Below are 27,824 nucleotides of genomic sequence, written 5' to 3'. Positions count from 1 at the left end.
AGGCGGCTCCGCAGCTGCACAAACCATGCCTTTTGCATTACTGAAGTTTCCTGAAAACCCCTGAGGTGAGGATTTCTGACTGCTATTCTGGCTTTGGCTCAAAAGAAGCCATTAGCATTTAGCTTCCCTCTCGCCCCTCCTATCTGCTTGATTATCCTCACTTAGAGGAACCAGGGTTCAAATCGCTTCAGGTGGACAGGGATGCAGGGCTGCCCTCTTGTGGCCAAGAAGAAAAGCCAGTCCACATTCCTTATCCCAACCCCTTGGGGAAAGATGATTTTGGAATTTAGAATTATTTCAGCTTTTAGAAAGCAGACATTGCAAAAACTGTAAAATCCCTATCAGAGGAACATCTCAAAACAAAACACTAATATTTCTGCAAGAAATATTCACGGTAAGAAAGATACATGATGATTATAAACAGCTTTGCATCAATCAATGTAGGTTCAGGTCAGGTGTTGGTGTCAAATGGGTTAAAACAATATTTTGGGAAATGAGAACCTGTACCTTCCTCTACTAGAGGAAAACAGATTCAAGAGCCATATCTCGGCAACTCCATGGCAACACAGGGTTCTCTGTCCTTAAAAAGGCATCCTACCTTGTCTTCTTTCCACCAAAGAAAGCTAGACAAAAAAGGTCGGAATTGGACTTGTTATTCATACATTTGCATTGATTTAAATACATTACATATACAATTTCTACAGTGCATTAGAAGAACAATACAGAGGCAGCGGCACTCTCACAGCCCAGCCTCCACTCCCTGACACTGGGAGATGGGCCGATGGCTGGCAGAGGGCTGGGCCGGGCAGCTTCATGAGGGCCACCCAAAAGCCTGCCCTGGCACTCAGGGCCCGGGCTCTCCCAAAGTCCACATTCAAGGCAACCTGAGTACAGGCTTCAAGGAGAACGGATGTGGGCCAGGAAAGGATGCCCCGTACTTTCACCTGCCAGGACTGGGACCAGCTCCCTCTTACATTGGACCCAACTTCCTTTGCATCCCAGAGCTGGTCTGGCTGAGGGCAACGTGAAGATCTGCTCGGTGGGGGAAGCAACCAGCCCTTTAGACGGCTCAGGCCCTCTCCACCCCAGGTGGAGCAATTCAACAACACATTTATAAACAGATGTCTGTGGAGAGCTAAATATACCCTGGTCCCCTCCGGCCTCTGGGAGCCCTGCTGCTCCCAAGTTCTCACAAACATGGTCCCCAAGGCCAAAGTCCAGGTCAGCTCAATGGGATTGTCAGGGCTGGGGCTGGCGGAGAGCAGCGCCTCTGTCCACAGGGCATGCACACCCAGCTCCAGAGACTTCTGTTGGCGGGGTGGAAGCCCAGGGTAAGCTGGCTCCTGGGGGCTGTACTAGAAGGGGACCAGCCCAGCAGACAAGAGGGCTGCACACCTCCACTCCGCTTCCTGCAATAGCGGGAGCTAGGCAAGCAGAGGGCACACGGCAACAGTCCCCACTCTTTTTCTTTGGTTGGTTTTCAAACCTTCAAGATAGTTTCTTTCCAAGGCTGACTGACCAATCGCAGGGTGCCAGAAACTTGAACCGTCCAGGGCTGCCCCATAGCCATGGGTGGCACCTCTGTACTCCCCACTGAGGCCATTCTTTGCTTTGGTGTAGAAAGGGCTCGGACAGCTGGTAAGGGGGAGAGCTGAGCGGAAAGAGACATGGAAGCAAGAGGTGCACACTGGGCTGGGCGGGCACTGGGGACAGTGGGAACGCCTCTCTCCTTAGGGCCCCACCTTTCTCTAGAAGCCATAGGAAAACTGGCCTGGAACAGGAAGTCAGGGAGCAAAGGGACGCTGCTAATTAGGAGGCAGAATACGAGTCTCGCTGCCTCCACCCAGCAGCAGTGGTATCACACAAAGAAACCCAAGGACTTAATATCCTGTCCTCTCATGAACTAGACCCACCCTAGAACCCTCATCGAGAGCCACTCCAGAACCCAGAACTGAACCTATCGAGTCAAAAGAGTTGAGAAAAAACATCAAAAACAACAGGAATAAATCAGCAGACTGGAAAAGTCTGTTGTCTCTGGCCAAGGCCAAGGACTAGGGGAGCAAGGCAGGGGTAAGCCCACCCACAGAACATCACAGCTTCCAGCATATACTTAGTGGTATGGATCATGTTCCCATGCTGGGGAGGTAACTTCCTCCCTCCTGTCTTTGCCTGAGTGATAAGCAACCTGCAGTCCTGGCCTAGAGGGGCTGGGTCCCCAGCAGGGAAGGAGCAGAGGTGATGTAGACAATCGCTGTAAACTGCTGGGAGTTCCAGAGCAGATGTCCCCCCACTGTGAAAATCGTGTCTGGAGTCAACCTATTGCACTGGTGGGAGGAAGACAGAAAGAAGACTTGGCAAGACACAAAAGGGAAGTGTGGCTTCTGTCTGTCCTGGCACTGCGAGTCACCCAGCTGCCTTGGTCCGCACAGTAAGAACTGTGAGACACCTGGATGTTTGGGTCCATGCACATTTAGGTCTGGATCAGAGGTTTTGCCATGAGAGGGTCTGGGATTCTACCTGGGTTTTGCTACTAGTACTGAAATTTGTATTTGTATTTTTTCTGATGCAGAATATAACAAGGAATAGCAACAGAGCAGGGTGTCCAGGAGGGAAGGGACTTTCCCAGCCTGCCCCCAGGAGATGCTCCTTTCCCCCCATCCGGACGGCTTGCATGGAGCGCCAGCCCTCCCCCGCGCTCAGGAGGGTCCACAGCACCTCTGTCCCTCTGCTCATGCTTCTCCCGGGGCCTGGGAAAGCTCGGAGGGAGTGGTGAGCAGACAGGGAGGGCTCTTAAGAGCACTGATCTCCACCGGCTTCTCTGGCTTTCTTGCAACCGGCTCCCCAGGCTTCCTCCCAGCCCAAGTCTCAGACAATATGCCTTTGTCTGTCTCTGGGGCTACCACCAGGAGAAGAAGGGCTTCCGACTCTGAAAGCTCTGTGTGTAGGACTCGCTAGAAGATCGCTGGTGGGAACGGGCCGTCTCAACAATCACAGGTGGCATCTGGACGAGGTGCAGGGGACACTTGTTGTCTTTCAGGGCCTGGGTCAAATTTAGGATCTGCAGGGGGGGAAAGGAGATCAGTAAGAGCAGTGCCTAGGCATCCTGGTCTGCCTCCGAAGGGAGACCTGCAGGCAGACTGCTCCTGTAAATCAATACAAAAATAAACCAGACACTAATGGAAAACTACCAATAGGCTATCTACTAAAGTAAGAATGTAAGAGGGCAATCACAGAAAATGGAAACCTCTCTACCTTTTTAAAAAATACAAATGAAAAAAAAACACAAATGAAAACAAAGACCTCCTCTTTCGCCTGTCTAGTTAGTAAAGATACAGAAGATCCCCCGACTCAGAGTTGGGGAGTGTTCAGATCATGGAACAGTTTTTCAGAAAGGCAAGTGGACCATAAAGGCTTAGAAGTGGACAAGCCCTCTGACTCAGCAACTTCATTTTTAAGGATTAAGGGAACGATCACTGACATGCACAAAACACTTAAGTTTCAGTCTATACAGTGCAGTATGGTTTACAACTGAAAATTATATAAATGCCCGAGAGTACGGGATCAGTTAATAATTTAAGGGATTAGAAACAAGCAATTAAAAAACATATTCTTCGGGCATGGAAAACTGATCACAATGTCTTGGACAGAAAAGAAAGGAGATAAGGAACCAGTATTAGTGTGATCCCCACCTTTATTTTCTAAAATCCTATTTTCTTATCTACAGAGGAAAAAAAGTCTTAAAGGTTGGCAGTGATTATTTTTGGGTCAAGAAAGGTGACCTAGAGATAGAGTGATTTTAGTTTATCCTTATTTTCTGATTTTCCTACAAAGACTATGTATTTAAAAAATAAAAGCCATTTCAGTTGAACTCTACCTCTCATGCTGTCATCTTTTTTTTAAATAAATTTTTACTTTAGAATAATTTTATACCTACAGAAAAGTTACAAAGATATGTACCATTTACCCAAGTTCTCCTAATTTGATCATCTTCTATAACCATGGTGCCTTTACTAACACTAAGAAATCAACATTGGAACATGAGTGTTAACCACACTCCAGACTTGACTTGGATTTCACTAGCTTTTCCAGTACTGTTCTTTTTCTGTTCCAGGATACCACAGTATGTTTGGCTCCTCACAAATTTTTGTCTGTATTTTACAGATATTTCAGACATGTGAACAGAGGAACACATTTCTTTCCCCTGTCACAATCACAGTCACCACCATGTATCTTCTCTGATAGGAAAGAACAAAAGCTGAAGTGGTCCTCCCACAGCCTTTAAACCGTTGGATGCTGAAGATTTTCACAGCCAGGCTGGAGACACACGAGAGGGGTGGCTGGGCGGCTGCCCCCAGTCACATAGACACACAGGCCTTGAGCCATAACGATCCTTGGCCTACAAATGCTACCCTCAAAGAGGCAGAGTTCACCTGGATCAGAGGTCAGAAGTAGATCCTACCAGTAATGAGTTCCTTTTTAAATTCATTGTCTTGGTATTTGTGAGCACCCTACACTGCTTCAAAGAGCCTTGAGTACAAGATCAGGGCAGAGAACTAAGAGGAGGTTCAAATGGAATTAGAGTAGACCATGCAGGAGACCATCCAGCTTATGACAGGATTTTACTATCTCTCTGGCTGGGTCTTCAGGTTAGAAGCCACCTTTCAAGTACATTTACATCTTTGGGGTAAAACGTCAAACTGTTTACAACTTACTTCCAAAAGATTTGGCCAGATGCAAACAAACAAAATCTACCTATCTAGGGAGAGAGACAAATTATAAAAGAGATAAAATTATACAGATGTATAGATAATATTCAGATAGATAACATTTCGAGATATGAGATAAAGCAAACGTGGCTACATCTACCTATCTAGGGAGAGAGACAAATTATAAAAGAGATAAAATTATACAGATGTATAGATAATATTCAGATAGATAACATTTTGAGATATGAGATAAAGCAAACGTGGCTAATTAAATGTAATGACTGGTGAGTCTAGATGACTCCCCTCTTTCAACTTTACTGAGGTTTGAAATGTTCCTAATTTAAAAGTTGAAGAAAAATTTATAGCAGGTACATAATGCCAAAAAAGAAATACTGTCTTTGAAGATGTTATCTAAAGAAGCTTTCCCTCAGACCCTGCATTCTTTATCTCACGTCTGGTTAGAAGCCTTTATGGTGAGTAACAACTCTATCACCCGACTCCATCTCTCCAGGGTTCCCCATTCTTCCCCTTTGGCTCCAGGCCCCTGTACAGTCCACTCCATGACTGCGGCTCAGGCAGATAGAAGGTGGTGCGTTCCTTCTACCCATGTGCTAGGAGGAGGAGCTAGACACTCATCCATGACTCATCCTGACAGTTTCAGAGGTAGGCACTCTAGGTTGTAAAATGCCACCCACTCTCAAAGGACATTAAGAGCACATGATGGAAAGAAAGCTAAAATGTCTCTCTCTCAACCCCCGCCCCTCTGCCTTTTGCCACTCTAGATAATGGCCTTAACTAAATATAATGAGAGGAAAGTTGCTATGTTTGCAAGAGACTGGGAAGGGGTTAGAGAAGACAGTACAATAGGGACAGAGGTACAATCTACACAAACTAGAGAAGAAGTTTGCTCCTTTATGCTGAGTTTCACAATACCAGAGTACGTCACGTGGCTTTTAAGATTTCCAACAATTCTGCCAGCCTAACTGGGCCTTTACATTATTGGGGAAATGTAGAAGACCACATTATGGTCTTCAGGCAGCTCTAATAACTACAGCTATTACATCCTCTGTCTGTCCCATTTCTAGAGAAAACGGGTTTGGTAAGCTCAAGAGTTGCCCTCAACAGAAGCCTTTTGCTAAATGGAGGAAAGAGGTTAACTGGATAATTATGACTGAGAAAAGCTTCCTGTCCCTCAAAGATGTGAGACTGCTGCTGCTGCTAAGTCGCTTCAGTCGTGTCCAACTCTGTGTGACCCCAGAGACGGCAGCCCACCAGGCTCTCCCGTCCCTGGAATTCTCCAGGCAAGAACATTGGAGTGGGTTGCCATTTCCTTCTCCAATGTATGAAAGTGAAAAGTGAAAGTGAAGTCGTTCAGTCATGTCCGACTCCTAGCGACCCCATGGACTGCAGCCCACCAGGCTCCTCCATCCATGGAATTTTCCAGGCAAGAGTACTGGAGTGGGTGCCATTGCCTTCTCCAAAAGATGTGAGGAGCTGTAGACAAAACCCTAGTAAAATAGCTAACCCATATTGAGTACTTCAATATACCAGCACTACTCCAACTGTTTTCAATCATTGATCTCATAATAACCTTATGAGATAGGTGCTGTTATTAATCCCATGTTACAGGTGGAGAAATTAAAAGGAGGAGAGATTAAGTAACTCAATGAGACCTCACAGCTAATAAATGGCAGAGTCAGGCTTCAAATCACACACCCTGACCAGTTTGTGCCCTAACTGCTAGGCTATTCCAGCTGTCTTTAAGACTTCAAAGTGATATGCAGAATGTCAGTGTCCTCGAGCTTTTAGCAATTTTCAAGCTGTTCTTTGCTCTGCTATGGAAGATCAACAATGCCTTGGTGGTTTCCTTGGTTCCCTTTGAAGATGAAGGGGAGAAAGAAGAAATAATGTGCTTGTAACTATAACAACAAAAATTATAACCATGCCAGCATCTGAGTGCTTACCATGTGCCAGGCATGGTTTTTACTAAACACTTGGTACACATAATCTTATGTGATTCTCTGACCAACTCTGCAAAGTAGGGTAACTGTCCTACTTTATAAAAAGGAAGCAGAAGCTCCTGCCTAAGGCCATGGTGCTGGGGAGTGGTGAAGCAGCAGTCTGACTCCAGAGCCTAGCTCTTAACCACCAGGGGTTACAGCTACCTTGAGCAACCTGAGGACCCAGACCACCAGCTAAATCCACCAATGAACTATCAAGCAAGTGGCACAGAACCAAGCACATAGTAGGTACTTCACCAAATGCCTGATACCATGGAAGAGGTGGGAGATCTGGGACGGCTACCTTTCCTCTTAGGTGTTAAGACAGAGTCACAAGCATGGATGGCACAGACTAAAATGGGTGTGAGATATGGCCTTTACACACTCACTCAACATGAGCATATGACCCTCTCAGAGAAATCCTGGGGATGACACCAGGAGGATGTCCCAGGCTTACCTGCCCCCGCATGACAGCAATCTGCTTATGGAACTGGCCCCTATCGAAACCAGGATCTTTCTGCAAAAAAAGGGCAGAAGGAGATATAACCTGCATGAATGCCTCAGAAGAACCCATTTTCCTCCCCCAACTAGAAAACCCTCAGGAGGCTTAGGCGGCTTAGTGATGTTCACCCCAACCCCGATGACTCCCTATTTCACAGACAGCAAAATAGAGAACAAGTAACCATCTTGTCCTCAGTTTCATGGTTGTCTCTGAAGAACTCCAGGCTCTGGGGCTCCACCTGAGGATGAGAGCTCTGTAGACACACTGCAGCCACGTGACACACAGGATACGAACCAGTGTGACTCCACCCAGCTGCCGACTGTCCACACCAACCCAAACTAGGTCTCGCTGTCCTCAGGGAGGAAACCTTGCTCTCCACTGGCTAACACAAGCCAGAGGATGTTTCCATTCTATCTTGGCTTGTATCAGGACAAATTAGGAAAACCGCTGGAATTCTTTCTTCCATATGGTTTTAAGGCTAAGGTTCCCAGGGCTAACCTTGAAGAGTTCATACAGATCCTCCTCCAAGTCCTTGACGAAGTTAGGGTCTGATATCTTTGGAAGAATCAGATCTTTAATCTCCTGAGAGAACGGGACTTTGGCCTGGGGCAACCAGGCCCAGTAAAAAGGATCTGAAAAGAGGAAAAGTCAAAATCAAAGCTAGTGTTGAAAAAGTCCCTGTCCATCTATGTCCTCCACCTATCAGAGCACGGGTAAAGTTGGATATCCCTCTTATTTGAAATACAACAGAAAATTAAAGTTACAGGGGTTGCTAACCCTAAAGGTTAAACAGTTAAGTGGAGAAACCGGGATTCAAACCCAGGTTTGTCTAATCCCTGAGCCGGTGCGCTTTCCCTGACATTATATGACTTTTCAAGATGCAAGCCTATCTAGAAGCAGTTATCAGTACTTGCCACTGAAACATTGAGACGCTCCTTCTCAAAAGACAGACAAGTACTGCAAAGGGACTAGTAACCCCCTACTTGTATCTCTCTCTTTTTAAAGGTTTCTCAGTTATAATGGGGCCAGGGGTTGGTTTCCAGGATGTCGACAAGGAAGACAGAACAGGAACAGCAGCTTATATTTAGAAACAAATCGAATAAATTACGATAAGACAGTCTTCAGAAAGACTAAGAAAAATGCAACATAGAGATGTGAAAACTCAGCTCTGTGCTTCTGATGGGAATAATGTATGGGGAAAGGATACTAAGTTTACACTGTGGAATAGTTGCCATGTGCCAGCCATTGTGCTCAGGGGCTGAGCGGCATTATTGCATTAGTCCTTAGAACAATCCTGTGATAGAGGTATTATTCTCTTCATTGCACAGATAAGAACACTGAGAAAGAGCAGGAAAAGAGCCAGACCACAGTGGTCTTGAGACTTACATGCCCTCCAGGAGTCAGGATGCTTCAAAGGGAAAGCCAGCCCATTATCTATGGCCGCCACCTTGATAACAGGCTCCTTCACCACCACCCAGTCTGTGTCCTGAAGAGCAACGGAAGACTAAATATTTAGGGAGTCCCACCTTCCTCCAGAGCTTTAAAGTAGCAGCAAAGGCTCCCATCTCAACCTGCTCAGGCACCGGTCCTTACTCAATCTCTGAACTGGTTTCCAAATTGTTACCTGGACTTACTATATTTATGACACTTTGATTTGGCTAATTCAAGGTTCTCAGAGTCCCTTTCTCTTAGAAAAGGTTCCTCAAAAGTTGTCACAATCCTTGGTAACACAGGAAATGACAATAACAAAAGAGAACTATAAGCCATTCCTCACAGGAAAAGGCAGTGAGAACCCTAAGAGTCTAAAAAAATGACAAAAAGTTGTGTCTGACTCTTTGCGACGCTATGGACTATAGTCCACCAGGCTCCTCTGTCCATGGGATCTTGTAGGCAAGAATACTGGAGTGGGTTGCCATGCCCTCCTCCAGGGAATATTCCCAACCCAGGGATTGAACCCAGGTCTTCCACATTGCAAGTGGATTCTTTACTGTCTGAGCCACCAGGGAAAACCAAAAATACTGGAGTGGGTAGCCCATCCCTTCTCCAGGGGAACTCCCCAACCCAGGAATTGAAGCGGGGTCTCTTCCTGCATTGCAGGTGGATTCTTTACCAGCTGAGCTACCTAGGAAGCCCATTAAAAAAAAGGAAGAAAAATCAGTTATAAGTCAGTCAAGGTCCTTTCATGTGGACCTTTGACTCAGTGGCCACTTCACTGGTGGTGACATTTTCCAGCAAGATACTAGAACCGTGGATGATAACAGCCGGTTGCATTTGCACAATGGACTCTGTTCCTCTGCTTCACAGAAGCATTAAGAGGAAAAGGACGAGAGCTAAGTGCAGAGAGAGTGCAAGAGGCTGCCTGGGACAGCGCGTGTCAGACCCTCCCATGACTGTGTACTTGGCTCCACGCTCAGGCTAACTAGTGCCACCACAGAACAGGGCAGGTGGGCTCAGGATACCTGTATCAGAATCCTCTGGGATACCTTACTAAAAGTGTGAGATCCTCAGTGTTACCCGAGATCTAATGGAGGAAAGGCTTGTAGAATCTATACTGTTTTTAATAAGCTCGTCAGATGATTCTGATGTACAGAATTTGAGAAGCACTGACCTTACTGTGGGAAACATTTTGCAGTATATATGGGCATCAAATCATCACAATGCACATGTTAGACTTGCACAGAGTTATATATCAGTTATATCTCAATAAAACTGGAAGGGGAAGACACTAAAAAGAATAAAAGTCCATCTTCCTCTCCTTCTCCAGGCAGCCTTCCTGCTAAGTTTTTAAAATGCACAGGGGAAGCGTGGTGGAATAGAAAAGCAATGAGAGCGTAGAAAAAGTTGTAGGAAGCAGCTTTTTCTAAACTGATATTTTGTGGAACTGTAGTCTTGTGAGAAAAGTATTCCATGGTCAAAGTTTAGCAATCATCAGGCCAAATGAAATCACCAGGTGCACTGAGGCATTATTTCTCAGACCTTTACTATGCTCCCATACAATGTGAATCTCCAAAGAAGGTCAGAGTATGCAACAGGTTCCAAATTTACTTGAACTTTTCTTCCTTCTGTCTCTCTTAAAATCAATCAGCAGGATATTCCTTAAAAAAACATATTGAGGTGACAGAGGATGAGATGGTTGGATGGCATCATGGACTCAATGGACACGAGTTTGAGCAAACTCCAGGAGACAGTGAAGGGCAGGGAAGCCTGGCTGGCTACAGTCCACAGGGTCGCAGAGTCAGACATGACTTAGCAACTGAACAACGACTACCAAATATTAACCTCAATTTTAAAGACGTGTGCTATCCTGATTCCTCTGAACTTACGTGACCTAAATATCATACTATTCTGTGCTTCCATATTATGCATATATCCCACCTCATCCTCTCCTTAAAAGGATACAGAGTAACCACTTACCCGAGAGTTAGAACTATCCATTGGACAATCGTATTTGATCAGCCAGTTGTCATTGCCTCGATCTGTGAACAAAAATATGAAGTTAATAGACAAAACGGTTGATTTCCACATTCAGTAGTGGTGAATTAGACATTCTGACACATGGAAACCAATCATACTATTATAGACAAAATGTTTTAAAATTTCTTGAAGGCACTGGAGATTTTATAAGACCCTTAAGAATTAGACTGTCATGATCTGGGAGAAAAAGACTCAAGAGAGGGGAGTCCACCCTTTGTGGCTTCTTTTTTCTTACAGCACCTGCTGCTGATTTGGGAAGAGGTAGTTACAAGGCTGAGAGGTAGAACAGTATGCTAACAGCCCCAGGGAGCTAGGGAGACAAAACTATGGCCTGGTGACTGGCAAGGGAGAGGAAACCCTGGTAGATCATCCATGCTCTGTGTTGAAACCTAAAGGGCTAACACCTTGGAAGTAAGCAGAATTTCTTCTCAATACCTAAAATTAATGTGATCCTAGGTTTCTGATGACCCCAGCAGCTTGCCAGAGGCAAATATCTTCTTCCAGACAGGATTGATATCAACATCCTTGACCTCCAAATAATTCTACAGTTTTTGATATACAATATCTGACACTTAAAAATAACAAGGCATACAAAGAGACAAGATGACACGAAAACAACAGAAAATTCAAATACGTCTACAGGAGCCCCAAATAAAGATATAAGCTCTGAAATGTCCAAGATAAAATCCTTAATATGTTTAAGAAATAAGAGTATCAGCAGAAAACAATAATCTACAAAAAAGAATCAAATAGAAATTCAGGAAATGAAAAATACAGCTACCATATGGACAACTTCCTTCTCCACAGAAGCCATGGGAGCAAGAAGATTAATGAAACGTTTTTTAAATACTGCTGAAAGAAAATAATTGCTAATCTCAAATTCTATGTACAGTAAAAATATCCTTCAAAAATGAAGCTGAAGTAAAGACAATTTCAGACAAACAAAACAGAAAATTTGTCACCACCAGACTAGTACTTCAAAATAATAAAAGTCATATATGAAAAATCCAGACCAAACATCATATTCAATACTGAAAGACTAAAAGTTCTTCCTCTAAGATCTAGTGCAAAGGAAAAATGCCCAATATTACCACTTCTACTCAACATAGTACTGAAAGAACTATGCAATTATGCAAGAAAAGAAATAAAAAGCATCCACACTGGAAATGAAAAGGTAAAATTATCTCTATAGATGACATGTTCTTATGCAGAAAACCCTGAAGATTCTACAAAAAACTGTTAGATCTAATAAATAAACTCAGCAAAAGTCAGGATCAGGATACCAAGTCAACCTCAGAAATCAGCTGCATTTCTATTCAATAACAATGAACAATTCAAAATGGAAATTAAGAAACAAACCCATTTATAATATCATCAAAAAGAATAAAACACTTAGGAACTAGTTTACTAAGGAGGTAAAAGACTTGTATAATAAATACTATACAATATTGCTAAAAGAAATTAAAGAGACATAAATAAATGGTAAGATACTTCATGTTCACAGATTGGAAGATTTAATACTGTTAAGACAGCAATACTACTGAAGATGAACTAATCTAGAGATTAAATGCAGTTGTATAAAAATCCAATGATGTTTTTTGCAAAAACAGAAAAACCTATCCTAAAATTCATATGAAATCTCAAGGGACCGCCAAAGAACCAAAACAATCCAGAAAAAGAGTAAAGCTGGAGGAATCACATTTCCCCCAAAACTTACAAACTTATTACAAAACTTACTACAAAACTATAGTAATCAAACAGTGTAGTACTGACACAGAGATAGACCAATGGACTAGATTACAGAGTTCAGAAATAAACCTTTGCATATATAATCAAAGTTGGACAAGGATGGAACAACCATCAGCAGGCTACGGTCCATACAGTCTCAGAGAGTTGGACACAATTGAAGCGACTTAGCACGTATGGGAAAAGCACACGGAAAGATGTTCAACATCACTAGTCATTCAGTTCAGTTCAGTTCAGTCGCTCAGTCATGTCTGACTCTTTGCGACCCCATGAACCACAGCACGCCAGGCCTCCCTGTCTATCAACCAACTCCCGGAGTCCACCCAAACCCATGTCCATCGAGTCGGTGATGCCATCCAACCATCTCATCCTCTGTCGTCCTCTTCTCCTCCTGCCCTCAATCCTTCCCAGCATCAGGGTCTTTTCAAATGAGTCAGCTCTTCACATCAGGTGGCCAAAGTATTGGAGTTTCAGCTTCAACATTAGTCCTTCCAAAGAACACCCAGGACTGATCTCCTTTAGGATGGACTGGTTAGATCTCGCACTAGTCGTCAGTGAAATGCAAATCAAAACTACAATGAGATACTACCTCATACCTATTAGCATTAGGATGGCTACTATACACATGTATTTATATATAGACCCAGAATATAACAAATGATGGTGAAAATGTGGAAAAACAGGAACTCTTGTGCACTGCTCTTGGGAATGTAAAACGATGCAGCTGTAAAATGTTTTCCATACTATGGAAAACAGTATAGCGGTTCCTCAAAGTTCTAAACACAGAATTACCATATGATATAGCAATTCTACTTCTGGGTACACACCCAGAAGAACTGAAAGCAGGGTTTCAAAGATATTTGTACACTCATGTTCACAGCAGAATTATTCACAATAGATAAAACGTGGAAGCAACCCAAGTGTCTGTCTACAGATGAATGGATGAGTGAAATGAGGCATATACATACAATAGACTATTATTCAACCTTAAAAAGGAAAGAAATTCTGACACATCCTACAATATTAAAGAACTCTGAGGATATTATGCTAAGTGACTAAGCCAGTCACAGAATGAAAATACTGTATGAGTCCACTTGAATGCATGCATGCTAAGTTGCTTCTGTCGTGTTCGACTCTTTGAGACCCCGTATGGACTGTAGCCTGACAGGCTTCTCTGTCCATGGGATTCTCCAGGCAAGGGTATTGGAGTGGGTTGCCATGCCTTCCTCCAGGGGATCTTCCTGACCCAGGGATCTAACTAGGGCCTCTCACATCTCCTCCACTGGCAGGTAGGCTCTTTACCACTAGCGCCACCTGGGAAGATATGAGTCCACTTATATGTGGTATTTAAAGACAAAACTGTCCTGTACTAGGCTAGGCTACCACGAATGACTAGGGATCAAGGATGAGAGCACTCTTTGTGCTGCTTTAGAAGAGCCAAAGTGTCTTCTGTACGAGACTGGGAGAGAGGCGAAGATGAAACATAAGTACTCACCGCCTCTGATAATTACACATGATGTGCCTAGACAAAGCTGGTCTAGAAAAAAGTATTTTCAGCACCCTCTCCAATGTGTATAACCCTTCTGTCTTATTAAAAACTCATCCTGACAGGGTACTCTGATACCAAGCTCTGCAAGCAATCTCCATGTCTGCCCTGTGGCTCCTCACAGCCAGGCACAGGCACAGGACCACCCACAGCTGCTCACCAGTGTTGCGGATGATGTAGTCCAGGACCACCAACCGCTCGAACTGCAGGAGCAGTTGCCTGTTAGTGTTCTCAGGAAGGGGTTCCGCTTCAAAACGCCGTAGCCAGTAGTCTGCATCTTTGTAGCTTTCAACAAAGAGCTGGAATGAACCAACCTGCAACCAAAGAGGAAGAACAGAAGAAGTATTTCCCTATAGCCCAAGTCCAAAGATCCCAGGAGTAAGCCAGGTACCCACTAAGGCCCTATAGAGTTTATATTAGAAAAGGGTGGTGACAGTAATTGCTCATCCAAATTCAAAAGGCACAGTTAAATGGTCCAGAGGAGTAAAGTAAGGAAGCTATAGTCTCTATTCTCTGGAGAATTACTCCTCAAACCTTAGGCCCTCAACGAAATGAATAAGACTGGTGCCTCAGGGCAGGCTATTCAAGTGTCCAAAGGCGAGTCTGCAGACACCTTACTTCACCTCTTGGATGGTTATGCCATTATAATCACCACCTTTGATGTGCCACTAGGCGCAGTCTATACCTTTGGTGGTAGCCCAATGCGATTAAACCGCTGTCCAACTTTTGGCACTTTCTCCAACGCAAGCCGCTTGCCCCTGGACTTCACTCGGTCAATGGCACTATAGTTGAAGGTCTCACTGGCCAGGTATACTACCTACAATGGAAACAGAAGAGATACCAAGGTTAGAATGAAGTTTAAGGAACTATACCAGTATGGCAAAGAATAATAGCTAGATGCTCACCAGTACTGTTCCTCTTCAGCATGTGGAAAGGATACATTTCTCAGCACTTCTAACTGGTAGGAGACAGTTTGTGACTAGTTCAGGCCAATGCAATGTTGACAAAGTGATGTATGCACATTACTTTCAGGCCTGGCCCCTAAAATTTCCCATGATCCTTAGTTCACATTTCCCAATCTGTGCAGCTGGAAGAAATGAAGGGCTCAGAGATGGTAAAACCACATCACGGAAGGATCCAAGATCTCTTGTGGCTATATAAAGTGACGTGGATCTAGGAGAGCTGCCTAACTAACATGGATCTTGATGTGAGCAAGAGATAAACTCCTATCGTGTTAACCACTGCAATTCAGGGGTTGTTATAGCATCTAAAATGAATTATGCTGACACTACAGCTAGCTTCTGGGTTAGGAGAAGATGGTCCAGGATCTATTTTTTCTCCAGATAAAAATAAATTGCACTTTATTCCATACCTTTTTACTTCCTGTTGAATTCTATGCTGTGTGCAATAATTTACATTTAAAAATTAAAGAAATGTTAAAATTGGTTTTAATTTTTAATGCATTGCTATGTATTTACATAGACTATATCTGGAATACTAAGCAAGAAACTAGTAATAACATCTGCCTCTGAGGAAGGAAATCAAGTGGCTAGAAGACAGGGGTGGGAGAGAAGCTGGATTACTCTTCTTTGTTTAGGTATGTGGGTGTGCTCAGCCGTGTCAGCTCTTTGTGACCCCATGGACTGTAGCCCACCAGGCTCTTCTGTCTATGGGATTTCCCAGGCAAGATTACTGGAGTGAGTTGCCATTTCCTTCTCCAGGGGAGCTTCCTGACCCAGGGATCAAACCCAAGTCTCCTGCGTCTCCGGCACTGCAGGCCAATGCCTAACTGCTGAGCCATGAGAGTGGGCGGTTTGTTTAATCTCTTGTGCCTTCTAATTTTTGCACTAGATGCATGCATTACCTTTTAAAATTTTTTAATGGAACACCAATATTACACTTGATTGTCAAACTGCAGAAATACCACGATAATCCATAATCCATTTGGACATCCGTTATCACACTTAACCACTGTCTCGTGATTATCCATTTTTTAAAACTAATGAAATGTGGGGTGGATGAGAACCATCTTATTTACATTAGCATCCCGAGTACAAAAGAGTGCCCGGCATATGCCTATTCACTAAGTGAATGAATGAATGAGTTACAAGCTTCTTTCAGACAGCACTGAGTTTTAGTATATAAATACCAAAAATAAAATTTATAAGAAAATTCTTTCTTTTCCTAAGCCTTGTAAAATTCATTACAAGTAACTAATTTTGCCCTTGAACCTTAGAGATAGCATAAAGTAATTCCCTTGCTCCCATCCATCCACCCAGTTTTAATATGGTACCGAAAACAGATGTGCCAAGATGTATTATAGGTTAGCACTTTCTACCTTACAAATCTGGAAACGTCGGCACAAGAACAAACGGGGAAAAAGGCTTTCTTAAGACTATCTTGCCAGTTTTTATGATGAAAACCCTGTTCTCAAGACATATACCACACTTTCCCTCATCAGATTTATTTTGATCAATTTTTGTAACTAACCACTCTTTCCCTATGACTAATGAAACTCTCATAACCTGAAACCTTGTAGGAACAGAGAGCAGAGATAGTGATCAAGTGAGAATTAGAGCCTTATTATTTGAAGCTCTAGCACAACTGTAAGCCCCGTTTCCATAGTGACAGATACTGTGATCAACAGGATAGAATCCTGTCACAAGGGTGGGGAGGCAGGAAAGACTGAGATCTCCTCTTACTATTCTCCAGCAGCTGTTATGTTAAGCTTGCAAATGTATGTTAAGCTTGCAAAGTTCTGTCTCATCTCAGTCTCACGGAAGACAAGATTTTTTGTTGCTGACTTTTTGATGCAAAAGACCCTCAGGCCTCATTAAAGTTCTCTAACAGGGAAAGAGGAAGACTAGATATGGGGGAGAACAGGATTGTGGGGCATGGCATTAATGATTAGAATGGTCATAAAAATACCACAGGTTAAAACGTATGGAGTGTTTACACTGTGCCAGGCGCTGGGCTACATATTCCACATGGATTATCTTGTGTAATATTAATGGCCACCCTATCAAGTAGGAACTCTTTTTTTTTTTTTTTAACTTATTATTTTGGTTGCACTGAGTCTTCGCCGCCACGCTTGGGCTTTCTCCAGTTGTAGTGAGTAAGGACGACTCTTCCTCGCAGTGCTCGGGCTTCTTATCGCAGTGGCTTCTCTTGTTGCAAAGCACAGGCTCTAGGGTGCATGGGATTCAGCAGTTGTAGCATACAGGTTCAGGAGTGCTGGCTTACGGGCTCTAGAATGCAGGCTCAGAAGTCGTGGCCATGGGCTTAATTGCTCCGCAGCATGTGGAGTCTTCCCAGACCAAGGATTAAACCCATGTCCCCCGCACTGGCAGGTGGATTCCCATCCACTGCGCCACCAGGGAAGTCCAAGGAGAAACTCTTTATATCCCTATTTTTATAGTGAGGAAACTGAAAGGGAGAGAATGCGGGAGTGTCTTAACTCACTCACCCAGGGATCACTCAATAAAGAGGTGCAGCACCAGAATTTGAACTCGATCCCTGATTCTTAGGCACTGCACTGAGAAGCACAGGCAAAACAGACAGGTGGTCTGGGTGGTCTGGGTGGTCTGCTACTTACTCAGCAAAGCAGGGAGATTACAGCGTGATGAGCAAGGAGTACTTAGGATTTCTAGAGTCTAGGAGGGGCCTGGTGGGAGGATTTCAGGTTAGGCAGGAGATTTTAGGAGCATTCATCATCATATAAGATGTTCAGGGTGCTGCTTCACTCTATGCACACAGAGAGAATGAAAGCTCAAAGGGAAGGAGTGCACTACACAAGGGCAGGCTGACTTAGATGTCAGATGGGAGCTACGAGCCGGGAACTACAATCAAATATATCTAACATTCACTCCATTGGCCTGAGGTTGGGGGATCTCTGTTACTGTTCTTTTTTCATGGTTTGATATCTATTCACTGATTCAGCTGGTATTTAAGGAACACTTACTAGAAGTATAGTATTTTGCTAGGTGCTGAGAATGAGAGAAGGAAATTTCAAGAAGTTTTCCCTGATTTCTACTTCCTTACAAACTAGTTGGCTTATTTGAAGTTTTTTGGCAAAGGAGCAAACATAGTTAAACATCCACAACTCTCACATTTTCTTGTAACATACCCTGGGAAAACAGGAAAAAACAGATTTGAAGGGAACCTCTTGTCTGCTGATTAGGCTCTTTGCCCACAGTCTGCCATCTAAACCTGCAAAGAAAACCTCAGCCAGGGGTTTTTAATCTAGTTCCTATGGGTCAAAGGGTAGATTTCAACTGGCCCATGAACCATCCTCTTGAAATTATATACAGTAATTGCAAATATGTATATTTTTTGTGGGAACAAAATTTATAGCTTTTATCCAATTTTCAAAGAAGATTAAGACCCAGAGAGAGATACAAAGATGGCCCTGCAGCCATAGGGCATCAGACCAGAGTTCCACCTTAAGTTGTTACTCAATCTCAGGGAGTCGTATATTAAATGAGTGATGACGTATCCTTAGATGTTCATATGCTGACCAGAAGATTTCTTCGCCTTGGAACCCTTGGAAGGTTTCATGAGACATCCTGTAGCAGAGTGGTTCTTAACCCAGTATCAGTAAACTTTCTGAAACTGTTAGAATCAATTTTATTTAAGCCTGTTTTTGAAAGAGGGTGGGAGGTATGGTCCAGATCCTGCATTAGAATTTCAGCTAAGTCTGCAACACATATAAGGTATGTACAAATCCATTCTAAGTGTGGATTTGCCTAGATCTGGGAACCCAATTTAGTAATGTTCAGACAAGCACCAGAATTCCATAGCATAAAGATGGGTGATGAGAATTCCTTGTCAGTTTCCTGTAGGTGTTCAGGCCAGACCTTTACACTAACCCTCAGCCAACCCTAGAGTCCTGCTTGCCAGACCTTGCATTAGTGCTTAGCTGACAATCAGCTAGTCCATTGTAGACTGTCTAAATCCTGGAATGGCTCAGAAATCTCAGAGTGAGCTACAAAAGTAGGTAGGTTTCTAACCAGCTTGGGGTTACCTGGGATCCAAAGCCCCAGGGAGCCCATATATGTGTATCAGAAGGGAACCTCCTGAAATTGTATGCAAAAAATGTATGTGTATCCTTCTCAGGACAGCTTTCATCAGATGATCAAACCATAAGCATGCACATACCACTCCCCACCAAAAAAAAAAAAGGCCAAGAACCCTAGACTCAGGGTAAAAATAGCCCTTCACTGGATCTAGCAGTCCCACTAACCTGGGCTTAGGCCCAGGAAAACTCTGGCCAGGCAGAAAGGCATCCGGAAGACAGGTCACTGACCTTTGTGCGGGGTACGATGTTGAGTTCCAGTTTTTGGTCCACCAGGCTGGCCCCCGCCTCCGAGAGGTAGCCCTGGTTGAGGACAAGGCAGTCACGGCCAAAGCAGCAGGGGCAGCACAGCTTCTGCAGCCACTTGGTCCACTTAGGATTAAGTTGCCCGTATGGCTCTTCATTCTTGGGTTTGAACACAGCGATGATCTTCTACAGAGACCAAAGGAAAAGGGGGTGAAAGGCAAGTTCACGCCAGTGGCTCACAGACCAGGTCAGCAAGACTCTAGAAGGAAATGAGAGGGCATAGGCAGACAATCCCTGTGTACAGTTAGACACTTCCCCCTGAAGGGAAGACACCAGCGCACATGCGCAGCTGAGAATAACGCTGCCAGAAAGGGCTGTGGCCAAAGAAGATGCCAATCTGGTATCGATGGTACAACAGATTTTAACACCATCAAACCCCAACTTCTAAGGTACATTAATACTCACTGTTGCTCCGCATCAGTTAAGGAAAGTATCAACTGAAAGGAAATCAGTAAAGTATTATGGAATGAGGTTAAGAAAATTCTTTTATCAATGGCTGACTTCCTCTATCAGCCTTACTACCCCCACCCATCTTAAAATAACAAGTTTAGGAATGACAAATTAAGTGAGCAATGGAAGAGAAAAATCACAGCAGGAAAAAGAGTCTGCTAGCGGGTTAGTATGGGTTCTTTTAAGTAATTCTGATAAGCAAGAGATCAGGACATGAGAGGCCATAAAGATTAAGATCCATCTTCTCTAGCAGACAATAACTTAATCCTCAAAGATCCTCATACATATGGGATGCTGCTGCAATCTAGAAACTAAGGCCTTCCCTCCTGAAGGCTTTCTTCCCCAAGCCAGTCAGTCACCTTAGGTTGTTTTATATTTATCTCATTCCCTCCAGTCCCCAAACTGGTACTTTCAAAGGAAGAAAAGTAAAGTAAATATTCTATTCAAGTGATTCATCTTAATATCATATGACTCTCCCTCTCCCCTCAGCCCACAGCCAACTCAAGCTTGTCTGGGTCATAAGACATTTTCCTGTGGGTGTCATTTCCTGAATGGCCAGTCACAGCAAAAACCATACATTCATCTGCCTGCAATATGTAAGTACTCATATTAGGAACTAGCTAGGCATATGTCTAAAACAATAACTGGTCAATCTTGAGGCCAGTCCCTTCAAGAAGCCTTGCAAGAAGGCAAGAGAAAAGAAGTACAAAAGAAATCAATTGATTCTTAAAGATAAACTTATTCACGGGAAAAAGTCAAATGCATATGTTCATTCAGAATTACATTATTATCCAAAGTGGCTAGGAAGAGGCCTGTTTTGGCAATCTTCCTCTCTGTCTCCACAACCCTGGGCTCTGAATCACATAGCAGCAGTAGTAGTAACTGGCTCAGCTCGCAGAGAATGGCTTTTGACTCTACCAGAACTCTCTGGAACCTGGGCAGTGAAACCACAGGACAACTTGAGGCCCATCCCAGAACCCACCAGCCGGTTCACTGAAGTACAACGTGGAGTTCAGCAAGCTGGTCCCCAGTGAAAGGGAAACCAAGACTACTAGCGGGGCTGAAAAATACCAGGACTGAGGCTTAAATACTTCCACTTAAAGAAAGCAGAACTTGGGAATTCCCTGATGGTCCAGTGGTTAGGACTCCAAACTTCCACTGCAGGAAGCACAGGTTTGATTCCTGTTCCTAAGATCCCTCAAGCCACATGATCCCTCAGCCAAAAAAAGAGCAGAACTTAAAGGCCAAGATTGCAGCCAAGCATCATTTAGAGACCAACCTCTCTAACTTCTCAATTTCCTTCCAGCATAAGGAGAATCCGAAAGCATTTCATTGACTCTAAAAGCATTAGTCATCATGATTCTCTCAGTGTAACAAGGGTTTCATTAAATAATAATGTCTGGCATGCACAAATAGGGGGGTAGTGGGGGGCGGGAAGGATGGAGGAACAGAAGGACATTCAGACAGAAGGGGGACAAGTCCCTTTCAGGGCGAAGTTGCTTCAGTTCACCTAGTTGGCGCAATACAGTGTATCGGCACTCTGTGGGTTTCCTAGAGACACATAAAGCAGCGTCTGGCCTAATTTCTAAAGCTAATGTTAACATCACATAATCAACTGTGTTACCGAAGACTCAAGAATATTCTCCTAATTCATAGAAAACAAACTCTAAAACCACCCACCATTATTTGGTTGAGAAAGAAAAAAATACTGCCTAATTCATTTCACCATATTCTCTCTCTTTTTTAATAAACTTTCAATTTCTTTTTACACGTAGGAGAAAGCTTCAGTTTGATGTCAGTATTTTAAAAAACACCCTCCCTTAACACTCACTTACTAAAATCCCTTTTAAGGAACGGGTTAACATGCAGGTAGCCGGAGGAGCAGAAATGCACGAAGTTCAGGATAAAAAGAACAGTGCACAGGGCAGTGACGACGGGGCTTGGCTGGGCCAGCCCCACGACTACTGAAACCTGAAACCCAAGGGTTCTCTGTGTCCATCCAGCAGCTCCAAGGAGCAGTGTGCGAGGCTAGGCTATACTACAATCTAAGGCAACTCAAGCACATCACGCGTACCATACAGTGAAACATGCAGAAATAACGGAAAAGAGAAGTTGGGTGGGTTTTTTTTAAGTTTGGTAAATACAAAGTGGATGGTTCTCAAACTTTCTGGTTTCAGGATTCCTTTAAACTTTTAAAAACTATTAAAGACCCCCAAAGCTTTTGTTTACATGGGCAAAATCTATATTTGCTGTTATTAGAACTTAAAATTAAAATGTCGAAACTATTTATTTAATTCACCTAATCATAAAAACAGACCAATTACATGTTAATATATGTGACATGTTTTTTTGAAAAATAACTATATTTTAAAAAACAATTTTTAGTGAGAAGACTGGTATTGTTTTACATTTTTGCAAATCTCGAATCTTTAGCTCAGTAGAAGAAAACTGTATTCTCACATCTTCTTTAATATTCAATCTGTTTCGATATCACACATCATGCAACCTCTTGAAATCTCTGCTATACACTCATAAGGAAATGAGAGTGAAAAAGGTAAGTCTGTATTCTGTAGAGGCTAGATGGAAACAGCACTTTTTGACTTAACTATTGAGGTAGAGAAGCCTGATTTACATGTTAACTCTTACAAAAGAGAGGGATGGACTACTCCAAATATGTGAGATCCTGAAAGAAGATGGGATCCAAATAGAATGTAATAAAAGAGATTCAGCCTGTATTTATTTTCCTGTTCACTGCTATCAACCCAACCTGCCTCATCGATTATAACTTGTGGCTTGGGACAGCTCCCTATCACAGATGGTGTGTTGATGATGCTGAAAAGTCTCCAAACTACACCTATGTATGGTATATAAACACGACTGTATCTTCACATTTAAGTAATAAAAAAAGTTACTCTGGGGGCTTCCCTGGTAGCTCAGTGGTAGAGAATCTGCCTGCCAATGCAGGAAACAATGGATTCGATCCCTGGTCTGGGAAGATTCCACCTGCTTTGGGGCAACTAAGCCCATGCACCACAACCACTAAGCCTGTGCTCTAGAACCCACGTGCTACAACTACGGAAGCCCTAGCCCTAGAACCCGTACTCTGCAACAAGAGAAGCCTCAGCCCCCACTCACCACAACTAGAGAAAAGCCTGTGCAGCAGCAAAGACCTAGCACAGCCAAATAAATAAATAAAATTATTTAAAGAAAAGTTACTCTGAGATCCTTATTCTTTATTTGGCTATTAGTGGCATTCTCAACCAAATGTAAGGACATCAAAATTTCCTGGAAGACACAGGTGGCTACAAGAAACACATTCAATATTACAATATAAATTTATATTTGAAAAATGGAAAATAATACTGTACTATTTTCAAGACAAACTCTTGGTGAAGAAAGTATTTTTAAAAGGCTGAAAATTACTGATATAAGGCCAAGCTCCTAGGACATGTGAGAAGTATCTATAAAACTGTTTTGCAAATACCACTTACAATTGTCTAATGAATTACTATCCTAAATAGGAATGGATCCTTTTAGAATTACACTACTTTTTGCTTTATTCAATGCCATGTATCCAAGAAAGCCTAATCCAGGGGTCAGTCAGCATGTGACTTAAAAAATAAGCAAAACACTCTGAACTCCTGCTAAGCACCAGGAATTAGGCCAGGGGCTTTCACATGTGGTATCTCATTTATTTGTCCTAATAAACTAGTCAGTCATATGCTGTTCTACGATTTGGCAATATGAATGCTTAGTATTACCAGCCACTCAAAACAGAAAATGCTCAAAAACTACTTTCGTGAGCAGCCTGAGACCTGAAACACAAGGATGTAGGTGAGGAGGGTGACCTGAGCATTCTACCATGACTTCTGATCCAGCATTTTCCATCTTACTGTTTCAGGTCCGTACTTGCTCATTCTGAGGAAGAAACCACTCTCAACCGGGAAATGAAATCAGGGCTGTTATCTTCAAGAACCTTTCAGACTGTCCAGCTCCAAAAGTACCTGTGGCAGAAACTGCTGGTTCGCCCAATCTCTGTTCCCTCTTATTCCTTGGGCACAGGTACCTGATTTTTAGCTGGACAAAATAAAGACTCCAGTTCCCAGTCACTACTGAAGCTCAGTTCTGGACAATGGGATGTAAGGAGAACAGTCTAGTGCCAACTTCTAGGAAGTGTCTTCCAGGGAGAGGGCATTCTCTTCCTCCTCCTCTCCTTCTTCCAAATGGCTGAAAAGCAGACAAGATATCTGTAGTCTGAGCACCCATCTTGGCTCATGAAGTGGAAGCCACATGCTAGGGATGGCTGACCAGCTGGACATATGGACTCATACTGTTCATACTGTCTCCCGGATAAAGGAAAATGCCATGCCAGCTCCAAGCAGTCTGGAGACTTCTTTCATGAGAGTCAAATGTACTTTTATTCAAGTTATTATTATTTAAAAATGTCTGTCATACACAGCCAAATTTAGTCCTAACCAATATGGGAGCTGAAAAGAGAAACCAGAGATTCAGATGACTAACTCTGAACTAGCAGGACCTGGTAGTTAGAAGCATGAACTCTGGCGCCAGTCTGCCTGGGTCTGAAACCTGCCTTCCATTTAAGAGCTTTGAGACTCTGGCAAATTAGCTGTACTGTGTGTCTCAGTGTCATCATCTGTGGGGACAACGATAGTACCTACCTCAGAAGGTGTTACGAGTATAAAGTGAATTATTATTTGTAAAGCACTTTATTTTTTTTAATGCATTATTTTTATCTGTGTATGTGTGCTCAGTCACTCAGTAGTGTCTGACTCTTTGCGACCACATGGACGGTAGCCTGTCAAGCTTCTCTATCCATGGGACATTGCAGGCAAGGATACTGGAGTGGGTTGCCATTTCCTTCTCCCGGGAATCTTTCCGGCCCAGGGATCAAACCCGAGTCTCCTGCATTGCAGGCGGATTCTTTACCACTGAGCCATCGGGGAAGCCCTGTAAAGCACATTAAGAGTACCTGGCATACAGTAAATACTATCTAAGTATTTCTAAACAAAATAAATAAACACATTTGGAGCAGGGCTAAATATGACAAAACTAACTACAGTTAGTTTGTGGTCTAGTGTAACCCACCACAGCATTTAGGAAGTGATCCTCTGCTCTGAACCACATTTTCATCAGTGGGAACAGAATGGTTACACTAATAAGTTTTGTTTGGTCATATGTATTTTGACTTCCCATCTAAGAAAGGACAGTGGCCAGGAAATCTGGGAGACTGAGATCCTGCAAGTCACCAAGAAACATATCCATAGTCTACTACTCTCCATGGGCTATGTACTAAGGTGACAGTGCTTTACCTGCCAGGTGGAGCTGAGAGATCGCATTACTCCCACCTGTCAGAGCATCAGATCACTTCTCTGCTGACCCAACACACTTCCAGTGTTGCAGTGCAGCTGTAACAGTGTCATGAAAGAAAAACAAAAATCTTCCACCTGCTCTTAGCCCCTTCAGCCAACAAGCTAGCAACAAAATAAAAACCATTCATATCTTAGATTTCAGTCTGGTTCCTAAATAAAAAATGATGAACATCTTCCTGACATTTAAACCCAAGGACCCCCTATCTTTCTTTTCTTCTAGAAGCGATGGTTCCTGTTTGAGCTTTCGATTTAACTCACTACTCCCTTATCTGAGAGATTTGGAAAAACTTTACTCTCAAACCTTTTTCCCATCTCGTTTGTGGTAACTGAGTTGATTGTGGAAATGCTCTCTGGTTCTTGGTGATAATTCCAGGATAACATCTGGGAGAATAACTGGATCCAATATGATCCTAACCAAGAACTACAAGTCACAGTGCATCCTGGCCATTCAGCACTCCTGTCAAAAGAGCACACCACCAATCTCAAGAGTTCACATAAGACAGATGTAGGGAAAATGTGAGGGAACTCTGATCTCCATCAGTTTAATAACAATAGTATATTTTTCCAGTAAGTCATTCTGGCCCACCTGAGAACATGAACATAGAAGACTTGAAATTTTTTTGACTCATTGATATTTCAAAGACACCTGTAGTTTGATCTGTTGGTGGGCTGTTCAGTCGCTAAGTTGTGTCTGATTCTTTTGCAACTCTGTGGACTGTAGCCCATCAGGCTCCTCTGTCCACCGGACTCTCCAGGCAAGAATACTGAAGTGGCTTGCCATTTCCTTCTCCAGGGGATCTTCCTGGAACTCAGGGATGGAACTGCGTCCCCTACATTGGCAGGCAGATTCTCTACCACTGAGACACCACGGAAACCCTAATCAAAAGAATAAATGTCACTTTTCAGCTGCCTTCCTCACTCCATGTCCCATCCCATCCTCATCCCCCTTTAAACACATACAAGGGACAAAATAAAAGTGAGAAAAACACTAGTCCTGGATGAGAAATGAAAGTAAAAGGTAACTGACAGTCCCATGTTTCTCAAACTTTACACTCTAAACTGAGCAACAATAAAAAAGGATTTGAACAATATCTCAGAAGTGAGCAATAACCAGACAGATGAAACTGATGAGTCCACTCAATCAGCAACGTCTGTCAATAGGAGACCTGGATCGGTGGCAGAAGACATCCCCACAACAGAGAAGGCTGGAAGGGACCCATCAGAGCCCCTGATGGGTCACCGGTGCGCCTGGATGAACAGTGACAACACTGATTCGGTCCAAAAAGAAAGGACGGGCTCAAAGCTCAAATCAGTAAGTAAGTAGCTGAACAAATGTCTGTAGTTTAAAGCTAAGGAACCTACTAGAAAGCAGCATCTCCCTGCACGTCTCTGTCCAGAGGCCAACTGCCCCACCACACCGCAGGGCTCCTCGCCTCTATCTGGTCAATTTCCTCTTTTCATTTTCCGCTTACTCCTCCCCTACCAAATAAGTTCTGATTTATTTCTTCATTCCGCAGAGCTTCTCCATCTCCAGTTCCCAGGGGCATTCCAAAATCCTGCCCACGAAGCTCCGCACGGTAGTTTTCTCCTTTCGCAGCCTTTCAAAACCCCTTCTCCCTCTGACTGTGCAAAGCCTCAAACTCCCCGGGACAGGTCCACCCTCCCCGAAGCTGGCGGCCGCAGTACCCAGCCCGATCTCACCCCCTGAGGGTCCTTGACGAAGTAGCTTCCGCTGGAGCCCTGATAGATGCGCTCGGGGAAGATGCCACGCTCGATGGCCAACTCGGCCTGCCGCACCACCGCCTCGAACTCCGGGTCCTCCGGAAACTCGTTCCGCTCGCGGTGGGCCTGCGCAGCATGCGCCGCCGCCGCGGCCTGGGCCGCCAGGGCTTGGGCCTGCGCCGCCACGGTTTGGGTTTGACCCTGGGCCGCCGCGCCCCGGGCCCGATCCAGCAGTGGCTGCCGCTCCCGGTCGTGGCCTGGCGAGCCCGGCGGAGAGGAGACCGGGCCGGCCGCCGCCGCCACGCGGACCGCGCCCCCCGGCACCTGCGGAAAGTGAGCGCTCGAGCCGGACGGGAAGGTATAGTCCGGAGGTTGCGCCCGCTCGGGGGACACGAGTGGGCTCGTCTCGTCCATCCCTGAGGCCGCGGGCTCCGGGACCCGGTGCGCTCCACACAGCTGAGTTCCTGCCCCGGACCAATCCGTGAAACCCTCAACCCTCTCTCGGCCAACCAGGTCCCAGTGCTTCCTTGGCCCCGCCCCTACCTTCCCTGTTTACTTGGCGACGAGTAGGCACGACCCCTAGCGCGCAGACTGTATCCAATCAAAAACAACGCCTACACAATCCCGTCCTCCGCATTTTATGCCCGTCACCTTCTCTGAAGATTGCGCATGCTCCAGGAGCAAGCTCCGGTCAGACACGCCCCCTTTCCCTTCCAGCCCGGCACCGCCCTTAGCTTCGCACTGCTGGCTCTTATTTGTCAGCGAACAAATAAAGGAGCCTACCTCAACAGTCTTTGGGGATTTGATTTAGGTCATACCTGAATGGTCTAGTGGTTTTCCCCCACTTTCTTCAATTTAAGTCTGAATTTGGCAATAAGGAGTTCATGATCTGAGCCACAGTCAGCTCC

General features: G+C 44.1%; 1 protein-coding gene across 1 annotated transcript; it reads right to left on the bottom strand.

Moving 5' to 3' along the window:
* Positions 1-637: 637 nt before the first annotated feature.
* PI4K2A (phosphatidylinositol 4-kinase type 2 alpha) lies at positions 638-27,343 on the bottom strand. The gene is made up of 9 exons (NM_001100316.1): positions 26,896-27,343; positions 19,280-19,480; positions 14,660-14,791; positions 14,135-14,288; positions 10,623-10,684; positions 8,595-8,694; positions 7,707-7,840; positions 7,164-7,223; positions 638-3,058 (listed from the first exon to the last, which is right to left on the bottom strand). Exons 1-9 carry the CDS (start codon positions 27,328-27,330, stop codon positions 2,897-2,899), a joined length of 1,440 nt encoding a protein of 479 aa, NP_001093786.1. The 5' UTR covers positions 27,331-27,343; the 3' UTR covers positions 638-2,896.
* Positions 27,344-27,824: the final 481 nt, after the last annotated feature.

This window comes from Bos taurus, chromosome 26, assembly GCF_002263795.3.
Source record: "Bos taurus isolate L1 Dominette 01449 registration number 42190680 breed Hereford chromosome 26, ARS-UCD2.0, whole genome shotgun sequence".
NCBI lineage: Eukaryota > Metazoa > Chordata > Mammalia > Artiodactyla > Bovidae > Bos > Bos taurus.
Note: the sequence above shows the minus strand (reverse complement) of the source record. Positions and strands in the feature narration are given on the sequence as shown.